Source organism: Bombus bifarius, unplaced genomic scaffold (assembly GCF_011952205.1).
Source record: "Bombus bifarius isolate JDL3187 unplaced genomic scaffold, Bbif_JDL3187 scf7180000009709_frag, whole genome shotgun sequence".
Classification (NCBI taxonomy): Eukaryota; Metazoa; Arthropoda; class Insecta; order Hymenoptera; family Apidae; genus Bombus; species Bombus bifarius.
Window position 1 is genome coordinate 15,815 of NW_022885288.1, and position 12,402 is coordinate 28,216.

General features: G+C 34.5%; 1 protein-coding gene and 1 pseudogene across 1 annotated transcript; one reads left to right on the forward strand and one right to left on the reverse strand.

Annotated features, from left to right (window-relative positions):
- The first annotated feature begins 4,418 nt into the window (after positions 1-4,418).
- On the forward strand, positions 4,419-7,153 carry LOC117215540 (organic cation transporter protein-like). The gene is made up of 4 exons (XM_033461890.1): positions 4,419-4,739; positions 5,361-5,473; positions 5,665-5,879; positions 6,505-7,153. Exons 1-4 carry the CDS (start codon positions 4,425-4,427, stop codon positions 6,855-6,857), a joined length of 996 nt encoding a protein of 331 aa, XP_033317781.1. The 5' UTR covers positions 4,419-4,424; the 3' UTR covers positions 6,858-7,153.
- A 2,615-nt stretch (positions 7,154-9,768) lies between these two features.
- Positions 9,769-12,007, reverse strand: LOC117215541 (annotated as a pseudogene).
- Positions 12,008-12,402: the final 395 nt, after the last annotated feature.

Genomic DNA, 12,402 nt, shown 5'->3' on the forward strand with positions numbered 1-12,402 from the left:
GTGCGACTTTACTGTCACTCTGCATGTTGTCTCGAATAAGGTAATGACAAGACACAGTCTACTCTTAGGTACCGACTTTTTAGACCAGGTAGAGTTGCGAGTCAAACGGGGCGAGGTGACATTTTTACGACTCGACGATCAGACCGACGATCACGAGGACGCGCCGGATGTACTGAGGGTAAACGCGATAGAACAATCCGACGAGATCGACTTGTCACATGTACGAGAATCTCATTACCGTGAAGCCATTCGGGATATTATTAAAGGGTATAGACCGGAGAAGAAGCGAGACGTCGGAATAACCGCAAAAGTAGTTTTGGAAAGCGACAAGCCGGTAGCGCGAAGACCGCGAAGACTGACGCCGTCGGAAAGAAAGGAAGAAGATGATTTGATGGAAGTGTGGACAAACGAGGGTGTCATCAAATCGTCAGACTCGGAGTATGCGAGTCCGATAGGTGTAGTTAGAAAGAAAGATTTGTGTGTGCGTGTGGCTAGATGGGCCTTGTTACTAGGCGAGATTAAGTATCAGGCGTGTCATCGGCCGGGGAAAAGTATGCAGCATGTAGATGCTCCGAGTAGGAACCCCCTGCCGAGCACTATGTATGTAACTGAGAGTGAAGACGGGCTGATTGCACGGTTGAGAAGGGCACAGAACAAGGATACTGAAGTCCGTAGGATTTGGGACGCCGCAACGTGCAGTCAGGCCGATGGGCAGGTAGTAAGAAACAATATCTTGTATAAGGAGTGTGAGGACGATGTGCTAATAGTAGTATCGAAGGCGATGCGGGCTCAGGTAGTCAGGCAAGCGCACGAGCGTGGGCATTTCGAGGTTACCAAAACAGAAGCTATGGTCAAGAAGGACTTCTGGTTCAAGGGGTTGCGCGAGAAGGGCGAACACATGGTATCCAACTGTCTTGACTGTAGCCTAACCGAACGAAACATAGGTAAGCTAGAATGGAACCTGCGAAATTACAAGAAAAGAAGAAAGCGTGCGAAGCAGTACCTGAGGAAGGACCCGTGCACACCTCGATTTTATGAAACCTTGGGTCCTAAATGCCGAAAGTGACGCATCTGATGACAGCGAGATAGAAGGCAACATCTGAGGGCAGATGTTATTGCAGGATGGCCGAATGTAGTATCGTGGACGAAAGGCCTGGGAAATATCGGACGAACTATGAACAGTGTCGCGAGAGCCGAGGCGCCGTCGGGCCCATCAATGTGTCATCGGTCTTTTCAAGTGCATAGTTTCGTGGAAAAGACCTACGTGACCCTGGCTACGAGCGTCTGCAGAACACGTGTGCGGTGGGCCTAGGAAAAGGGCAATAGAATGCGACAACGGTCAGTCAGAAACAGAGCGGAGTCGAGAAACAGAGTGCGAGTCGAGAAGCCGAGTGCGAGTCGAGCGGAGACGGAGGTTGCGAGTGGCGTTGCCGAGAGAGTGTGGATTGCGCTGTGTTCTGTACGTTTGGTATGAATAGTTCAAGTTAAGCCACAATCGTCTTATCTGTCTGATTAACATCTCTATTGTCCACTTTTGTAAACATATTACATCACGATATTACATATATAATAAATATAAATAAATAAAAAATGTCTATAAATGCTAAGATACTTTTACGAGCCAACAGGCGAGAAGGAAGAAACGAAAGAAAAGAAGGAAGAGAACGAACGTTAATCAGTTTCGAAACGTTAACAACGTCCTTGCGTTGGACGGTGCTCGCGTTTATCGATTGGTCGCATTGCGAGATATCGGTCAGATTATTATTATTAATACGATCGTCTGTAATTTATCTTTGCTAACTGTGCCGCACGGAATCTTCGTTTACAATAAATGAGTTGTCGCTTTTGATCGAACGGTAACACGATATGAAATTACAGGGTGACGGAAACAGCTGGGAGAAAAGCGAATACTTTTTCTGCGCGAATAATGTAATGTTAAAGGCAGTAAACCTTGAGAGGCGAAGTGATGAAACGAGTGGTCTCAGAGAAGCTTCTTTACGTCTTCTTCTCCTTTCGGTATCCTTTCTATGAGAATAATATCTCGTCTTCAGAAGAGATCTCCTCGCCCTATCTACGCGTTGTAAAGGCAATACAAACTGAATGATACATATATTTAAAAAACGATATTTTGTTGGTTTTATGAATATTGATTTTTATAACGTGAGGTTCTTCTACTCTTATTTTCTATTAAATTAATGATACATATATTTTAGAATGGTTGTCGCAATGGTGATGATGATGATGATGGTGATGATGATTTGCGAAAGAAGATGTTGAAAATTACAGACAGCATAAATAATATTTAGATTTCATGGAAGTTGATTTTTGTAATGCTAGGTTCTTCTATTCTTATTTTTCATTAAATTTCTATGTAGAAAATTATTAAACATTTGGATATAACTGGGAGATTATTTCCGTTCATGCGTACCGAGTTACTCGATGGTCTCGTACCGAAGCTGATAACCAACCCAGATTTTCAGGAAAGCGATTAATAGCTTAAAATTTATTCGTGCGAGATAATAATCCAAAATGTAGTTAAAGTTTTTAAGCATTGTTTGTTAGGATTACGAGAAAATGATGAATTAACAGTTATGTATAGACACGTTATATATATGTAGGAGGTCCAGAGCGTATTGGAAAAATTTACGGCGAATTAAACAGGAAATTCCGAGATATTTGCTCAAAATATCTGATTTGTGGAATTATCCTATAGCTATTTTATTTAATAAAAATTAATTCAGGTAATTTTAGAGAATAGAAATATCTGAAACTCGTGATTTAAACGAACGTTCGTCATTTTGGTTTATTGTGAATTATAAATTGGTTCATTATGAAGCATGAAAAGTAAAATTCAATGGTACAAAGTGATTTTAAATAAGGAAGCGAGTTCCATGGTAAACATGGTTCGAGCATCGCAATTATAATAAAGCAAAAAAAAAAAAAAAAGAAACAACCACTGAGCGGTAATTATCAGGAAGCCACTAGTTACAACTAATTGAAGGTGATTCCGGATTAGAAGCAAGCCACTATTAAGTGGCTAACACGGTTGCTTCATTAAGAGCAATTACTCCCTATTTTACGGCAACTACAAATAGACGTTGTTCACTATGATATATTTCCACGTGTTTATCGCATCTTGTCCTGTTATGCGATTAAAGAGTTACAACCTTGCGTTTCTAATTTATTGGACGTATACGCACCAGACATTAATTTCGTCTACGTATTCGTGAAATTGCGAGATTCATTCATCGCGAAGGTCAGTTCAATTGTTCAAGATAACTTCTCATCGTTTTAATCTGTTTTCTTGTACGAAAATAGAGTAATATTTACTTGTCATTGCACTGTGGATATATATCGATATGTTCGTTCAGGAAGTCAATTGTTTTCATCGAATTACACTCGACTTTCCGTAGAGAATGTTCGTTTCGACATAAATATGTATCTCAGGCTTATCGATCTTTCAATATCTACCATAAATAGCTTAACAAGGTAACACACGCTCGTGTTTGAATTATGTAAATGATCCTTTGACTCCAACGATCCGTTTATTCACAGTTAATTTATGATATTGCTAGTTACGCGTGATTCTACCTTTTGTATCTTTAAGAAATACAGGGTGATTGGTAATTGGTGGTACAAGCGGAAAGGGGGTGATTCTACGCGAAAAAAGAAGTCGAAAATATAGAATAAAAATTTAAAATTTAAAAATTTAAAAATTTAAAAATTTAAAAATTTAAAAATTTAAAAATTTAAAAATTTAAAAATTTAAAAATTTTAAAAATAACGTCAATTGAGACAACGATCTACAGTGAGATCCGTTATAACGAGACGTGATAAAGTGCACGCGTACCGAGCGAAAATTCAAAGTCGATTTTCTCGAAAACAAAGCCTCAAACGAAAAATTTTTATTCTATATTTTCGACTTCTTTTTTCACGTAGAATCATCCCCTTTCCGCGTGTACCACCAGTTACCAACCACCCTGTATAATTCGTAAATAGAAACGTATTCTTGTCGATAAGTATCGAAACACTTACGGAAATTTAAATGGGCTTGAACAATCATCGGGAAATTATTAAAGTCCTTGTTATTAGATCTAAACACGATTTAATCGTAGAACTAAACACGTTTGTTAAATTAATCTATATATTGTATATCTACTTTTTATATATTTGTAACTCAAATTTTTCTTCTTCATATTGCGTTAAGTTGCCCCAAAAGTTTCTTTCGTTTTATATTATTTTATTGAATTACGTATGATCTATTTTGTCCCAATGAATATAATTCAATAAAATAATATAAAACAAAAAATAGTATGCGTCTATTATCTCCTTACGAGACGAAAGAAATTTCTGCGACAACCTAATATATTGTTCCATTCTTTATTCACAGAATATTTCTTTTACAGATGATTCTTCTAAATATTATGTTTTTTATTCCAGTATTAGAATACGTTGGACCAAAGTGGAGGACATTCGTGGCGAATATGTCGATCGCAATATTCTTCACATTTGCAACTTGCATTCTACCCTGGATCGCCTATTATTTGGCCGACTGGAGGATGACCTGTATTGTCACCTCAGTTCCTCTTGTTCTAGCCGTAGGTACGCCATGGTTGATACCGGAAAGCGCTCGATGGCTGGTCAGCCAAGGTCAGATAGACAGGGCCATTAAAATCCTTGGTAAATTCGAGCGAATCAACGGCACCAAGGTGCCCGATGACATCTATAGACGATTCCGGGTAAATAAACCGATTACCGCAATCTTTTCCGTATTTTCTACTTTTATGATCTTTCCTGCTTTATGTGCGTTCTATAAAGACCAATTTATATGCCTTTAAGCATATCATATAATCATTTTCTTTGAATAGAAGTCTAATTGGGTCTTTTACGTAATGAAAATTTGTTTACAACCTAGTAATTTTATATCTTATTCATCACCTAAATTGCCAGCGATAAATTGCTGTCAATTTCTGTTATTGTCTGTTATTGTCTATTTCTGTAATGTTATTTATTGAATTTGTATATTGTTTTTATCTTTGAAAATTTTTATACAAATAGATTAAACATTTGGAAACTGCTCAGTCTATGAATAGATCATGGCAATATTAACATTAATGTACGATATAAGGAGATAATCGACTTTCAGAGGTTTGATGTTTTAAAAAGTAAAATGAAAAAATTTGCGAACGTCCAAGTAAACTATTTCGAAATGATCGTCTCATATAAATATAACATAAACTTTCTTCCGGATTTTATCGTAATCTTTGTACACATAACAGATTCACATAAATTTGTAAGAAAAACAGACAAACGACATTAACTAATTAAAAATTAACAAATTAAAAATTTGCTAATAACAGGAAACCTGTGCCAGAATCTGCAAAGAGGAGGAAGCAGACAAAACGTACTCCGTGTTGGATCTATTTAGAACGCCACGACTACGGAATATCACGATTCTATTTATTGTTATTTGGTTCGTATCGCTATTAAACAGATATCAAATAGATTGACGTAAAATCGGAATTGTATCTTGTAAAAATCTCACGAACAGTTTTATATCTTTTGTCTAAAAATACTTCATTTCTGAAGCAAGGAATTTGCTTCTCACATGAAATATGATAGCGTGCTTTTCTTTATCATATGAAATTGTTTTACGAAATATAGGATGGCGATTTCTTTGGTGTTCGATGGTCACGTACGAAACGTCGATAATTTAGGCCTGGACGTGTTTGTTACGTTCACGATTGCTGCAGCAACCGAGCTGCCTGCTGACACGTTCCTCACGCTCGTTCTTGATCGATGGGGCAGAAGATGGCTGGCGTGTGGTTCCCTCGTCATTTCTGGTATCTTCAGCATCTGGGCTTCTGCCGTTTCCAATAGTTCGTACATTTCGTTTTTATATATTCACCCTTCTATATTACTGATCAATCTTCTAAATAACTTAAGTCGATAATTCTGACTTAATCAGACGAATATTTTTCATTCGTATAACATTGTGGTATTTGAAAGGAAGAAAATGTATATTTTGGAATATTTATAACATGCAAATGCTTGTAGATTATTTGCTACATTGCTAGAATAGTTTCCAAGCCCTATCATGTATCCGTTGTATAGATATTTTATTTCCCCTTCTACTGCTTTGATCATAAGATCGCTTCGTATTTCCGCATATATCAAAGGGCGTTGGCAATAGTCCTCAAAATGATGGGCTTCAGCGCTCCAGCAGTGCTATATGGCTTTCAGTAGCCGTAATCCATAATACAATCCCTTAGATTCAAATTGGCTAGATTAACGTTTTATAGATAAGAAGCTTATTGCTTGTGCTTAGCTTAGAGCTAAGCACGCTTATATTAAGCTTAGCAAATGCTTGTATCAACTATTGCAGACAACCAGACAAATTACAGACAGATAAAATAATTTCTTCCCTTTTTATTCCTTAAAATTTTCTAAAATTATTTCATGAAAAATTAGAATTAAAAACTAATGCTAAAATTTTTTCTTCAGGTATATATACAGCTTCTCTGGCAATTCTCGGTAGATTTTGGATAAACATTTCATACAATATCGGTCTCCAACATGCGGCTGAAGTATTACCAACTGTGGTTAGAGCTCAGGGTGTAGCTTTGATACATATAATGGGATACGTTGCTAGTATCCTCGCACCCTTCGTAGTCTATCTCAATGTTGTGTCCTCGTTCCTACCTCTTCTTGTGCTGGGCACACTCGAAATTATGGGCGGTCTTCTGACTCTCTTTTTGCCGGAAACATTGAATAAGGATCTTCCGCAGACGCTGCAGGACAGCGAGGATTTTGGAAAAGATCAGAAGATGTGGGATATACCTTGTATCGGAAGGTAAAATCACATAAAGGAACTTTCGGTCTCCTTTTTTCAAAGATATTCACAGATCTTCAAGCTCGAAGTTCAAGATTCTCAAGCATTCTGTTAGATCTACATCTTCGTATGCTTTCGTATTACTTTCTTCTTAAAATCTGTTAAATCTCTCAAAAGAAAACTGGACTATCTTCTTTCTTCAAATGCTTTTTAAATCTTTTGAACAGAAGAGAAGGATCGAGTTGGGAAGTTATTCAAATCTTTAAGCGATTGGATTCAATATTTTTAAACGCAATGTTTTGACAGGAAACGCGAGGACGAAGAGACACCACCGGTCGCCATGTTCCGATCATTTTCTAAATGCAGTGCGAGGAATTCGATGAGAGCGTCGCTTCGCGGTGAGCCTTTAAGGAGTAGCATGCTACGGAGATCGAGTATAAAATCGAGGAAAAGCGTAAACTCGATCACAGAGGTCGAAAGGCTGTAGCGAAACGTTCACCACGAAGTACAATATTTGTCGCGTTGATCTCGAGCAAAGAATCTTTAGTCTTCCAAAAACGTGCAATACATGTATTAGAGTAAGACAAGTTACTGAATCCGGGAATCTTAAATTCCACCGTCATTAATATTCATTATCACAAAACAGTGGATTTTTATGCAATTATGGGTGATTCGAAGATACGAAAATTTATAGAATGCGTATGACGCAAAATTTTGTAAAATATCCAAAAGTACAGCACTATCGATGATATTTAATGGATAGAAACATACTTTTGCCCAAGTCCTTTCGATTGTATCAAATCTTTCAATTGTATTATTGTATCCACGAAAATATGCATTTGCATAAAGATCCGCAATGCAATTATCATCGCAATTTTTCATCAACAATGATTGATTAAAAATTCAAACATTAGGCGAGCGAATAAGAATTAGAGTAAGAACGTAGGTTAAAGTAATTGTCGTAAATTGTCGTGGGTAGTTAATGTTAAAAATTAGTACTTTCCTTTGTTATAAAAGTTCCTGAAATTGTTCGTACAAAAGCTCCATCTTATAGAATATAGTGCAATAATCGTTATACTAGTAAAATAATAACATCATAAATATACAAAATATATTATCGAGATGAAAATAATATGGACAACGTGGTGTATGGCCACGAGTTTTGTACCTTGATCGATGCCAAGATAACAAATTATTATACAAAACAGTGAAGTATCCACGTCTGACATTAATATTGAGTATTACCATTACTGTAATTTAATTTTTAACCGATCCTGAGAATTCCTTAGAACGTAAAAAGTGTAAAATGTTACTGTGCATTTCAAGATTAAATGCACTGTAATTTAGAAACAGTTATGAAGCGGAAACAAATAATTTATTCAGAATAAGAATTCTACGTAATCATGTTAAAAAAAGACGTACTTATAACGCGTTTAAACTCCAAATATGTAAAGACAATAAGGGAAAAAAATTAAACGAAGAATCGTATTTTTTGTGAACTCACACAAGATTTTATCGAAAAAAAAATTAAGATTTTTTGAAGAACGTACAAGACGGAACACGAACAATAAATAAGGGATGTTAAATACAAAAAATAGATTGAAATTTAGATTATGAAATATAAAAAAAATGATATTGCATAATTTACAATTATTTTCGATAGCTTACGTCAGTATGTTGGAGTGTAAACTATAAAATATTCAAAAACTGATACCATTTAGACATAATTTAGAAAAACAATAAATTGCGGAAACCGATAGTTAAAACTCGATACGATCGATACTCCAAAACTCTAATCCTAATAATTACTCAACAATAATAACCGATAATTCATGTTGATTAATGTTTGAACTCCGTTTTTTTTCTGTATGTGTATACAAATTTTGTACAGTTTGATAAAGCGAAATTAAATTATCATCTTTTTGTACTACTTCAAACATTGAGATTTGTCATCTTCAAGGTCGATCACACATATTTTCATATTGCGGAGTTGCAAGGGTAATTAATTTTGCAATCGGTTTTCCTTTGATATAGATGTGAATACAAATAGCCATTGATTGACAATATACCGAATCAATTCTAGTTTAATTTGAAGTCATCGATCCTTTGATATTTTTGGAAGAATAGTAAAAGTACAGAGAAAACAAGAAAAAATGGCGTTAACTAAAAGATAGCTCCAATGTATCTCATAAATATTATCTATGTATCATTTGTAAGATGTAAGTGACCAAGATATCGAATTATACAAAAATTGTATGTAATGATTAATACTTGAACGTTACTTACATTTATGTACATGAAAATTTGATCTTTTATTAACTAAGTTATTGATCGACAAAATGACTTCCTACATAATTCTCCGCCTGAACTGAAATGCATATTTTTTTTTACGCAAGCCTTATGTGCAGCTAGCAACGAGCAACCAGATTAATTACTTTACACACGGTCGTATCTTGTTTGCTGTAGGCGAGTTCTCTCGTGTAATCAACGAAGTACTCAACTTTAAAGCGATAACAGAAGAACATTATTGTATCGATAAAAATCATGCTTTTTTCAAAGAAATATGTAACTCGTATTTTTTTTAAAGCAACCCTCATAACGTATTGAATAAAATAATCATACATTTTTTTTTTGTTCAACATTTGTAAAATACTATTATCAAGATCACCAAGGAGGTAATCTTCAATTCTTAATGAATATAATAAAAAACATAATTAATGATTGTTTGATGGTTTTATTATTATCTCTATAATACAAAAGCACAACATCGTGTCAACAGTTTATATAGTTCGTATGTTTCTGTAGGAATACACAAATAATAGTTCTCTATCACAACGTAATCTAAAGGGAAAACCCTAACTAAATGACAAAAATATCGGTAATAACTGGAACTAATGAATGTTAAAAGCAATCAGTATATTCCATACAAACTTCAATCAACACGATTCGTTCTTCATTCTCTCAACACACTAAGACCGCAATCTTTAAACGCTTATAAAACCATAATCAATCGTGAAGTTTAGAATTCGCTAACTGGGCGTCTCTCAATCCAGTTTTTGATCTTGGGCAGAAGGAGGACCTTTTTCTCCAGCAGCTTCAGATTCTCGTAATTCTCGATCAGATCAGACTTGTACATAAAGTTCAAATAATCGAGCAGAGCAACGAATGTTAAATCAGCCCAAGAGAGAGTACCATCGTAGAAGTAGCCGTCATTTTCCTTCACTTGCTGGTCCAAACGTTCTAAAATGAACGGCAGCGTCTCTTCAGCAGCCTTGCGTTTTGCAGCTTTGACCTTCTCGTCCTCCTCATAGTGGAAGGCGGCAATTTCTGAAAATTTGTTTTCAGTTAAATACTATTCGCTAATGTTATACTAACTTGAATACAGTCTTGTGCGAAATTTAAATGATACTGAAGATAGAATTACAATCCTTTTTAATCCTTTGTCTTGTATTGTTGACATACGTGTATCGTTCGATTAAATCAAATATTAAATCGGATTTCATCTAATAAATACCTGAACAGATATGTACTATCTGTTATCAAGATTCTCATAAGATTTATGCAAAACAGCACTGGATACTCACTATGACGAATATCATGAATAGTATCAACAGTGGCATCAATATGAAGATTTGCCCAGTCAGTCTTTCCAGTTAAGTCATATTGTTTGGCTAAGTAACGGCAAATAGCTGTAGACTGAGCAACCTTCCTTCTATCAGCTACGAGCATAGGAAGCAGGCCATAAGGAGTCACTAAAAACATACAACTAATAGAATCAAAGATTCTATCGAACAACCAGATTATGATGCTTCTTAAATATCTAGCTTCCTGTTATCTGTTTTGGAAAGATATAATTTAATTTATTGATAATTTATCAGCAAACAAAGGGCATTGTCTCCTTAACAATACCTATTGTTCTCCCACATATCTTATAGAGCAATGGAGAGTAAACAATAATCTCTGTTATACTCTGAATAATTGTGTTCTACTTTATTTAGCTACTTTAGTTAAATTAGGAAAGATGAGATTTAAGAAACAGAACTTCTTTAAATTTTAAGCTTACAGGGCTTTATTTCTCTCCAGACGTCCTTTTTGATACGTTCATCTTCAAATGGAATACTAGCATAGCTGAAGAAGAACGGATTGGTTCTGCCAATGCCGTAACTGGGAAGTAAGTCAATTTATAGAGCGGCATCTTCCTGGAAGTATAATATATACAAAGTAAAAACAAAGAATCATTGATGACAAGAATTATATTATTACAAATTATGAAGTATAAGACAATTTAAGTAAAAAGCATCAACTACTAACTACTCGCATAGCTATTTGTATCTTTATATTTTAATATAGCTTAGATATAAAAAGAATATTATTTTTGGATGTAATAATGTATAAACTTGCGCCAAATATTATAACGAAATATTGCACTTTCTATTTAAGTAGGATAGACATATTACCGGCATTTATCTTTTTTCTATAGCAATGAAATTGTTTATAAAAAAGTTTATAAGAAAACTATCAATTAATGCAAACAACGCATTTCAAAATATTAATTACATTCGCGCGATTCGTTATCCCTAGTATTAATTTAACCATATGGTCCTATACACCCAAGACCCTCTAACAGTAATTTAGTACCATTACTAGTCGTATGTACAATGTATGTTTGTATACAACTTTCGTAACTACAAAACATTCAGCAGTGATTATATATTCTTCCAAACATAAGAAACATTTTCTAATTGCATACTTAAATTTATCGATCAATTATGAACATATGATAAAATTTATTTCTTTCAACTACTAATTTTCAAATCCTCTGCTGTTCCGTTAATTGAACGACGCGCCGACTTTTCGTACAAGTATCTTGTATCTTATCTGTATTATTTAGTTATCAATAAAGAAGAAACATTTTCTAATTGTATACTTAAATTTATCGATCAATTATGAACATGTAATAACATTTATTTCTTTCAACTACTAATTTTTAAATCATCTGCTGTTCGGTTAATTGAAGGATGTCGTCTTTCTGTAGAAGTATTTCATATTTATTATTTAATTATGAATAAGGAAAAAACATACAAAATATAGTTTTTAAACGGTTTATTATTTATAAAGAGAAACTTTGACTCAGGATATATATAATATATATATACTATTTACTTACAATTTTTTTTTTAAGACTTCAAAGTCGAAACAAGCACAGGAAATTTCCAAGCCGGTTAACAGAAACTTGAATGAGACAAAAATAACCTTTAGATATCTATATGTTATTCTTCCCCCCTGTTGCTTCCACGTAACTCTTATCCTATTGGTGGAGCTGTGCTGATATGTGAAATTATGACTACATAAAAACATCCGGAAAGACTCATTGAATGATTTTATAGTTTAAGGTTAATAAATTTCCATAAATTAAAGTTGAAAATTTATGAGAACATGTTTTCTGTAACAAAACTTAGTAAAAACAAACTAGTAAGGTTTATAGATTCTTTAATGATTATGTACGTATTCATAAACTAGTTCGATAAACATCGTTGGATAAAACGTCGAACAACACACAACATTGAAGC

What these genes read in the sequence shown, in the direction of transcription:
- LOC117215540 (XM_033461890.1), top strand. Translation starts at nt 4,425, where the DNA reads ATGTTTTTTATTCCAGTATTAGAATACGTTGGACCAAAGTGGAGGACA. An exon ending in ACATCTATAGACGATTCCGG is followed by an intron (nt 4,740 to 5,360) that starts GTAAATAAACCG and finishes TGCTAATAACAG; the next exon opens with GAAACCTGTGCCAGAATCTG. An exon ending in GGCTTCTGCCGTTTCCAATA is followed by an intron (nt 5,880 to 6,504) that starts GTTCGTACATTT and finishes TTTTTTCTTCAG; the next exon opens with GTATATATACAGCTTCTCTG.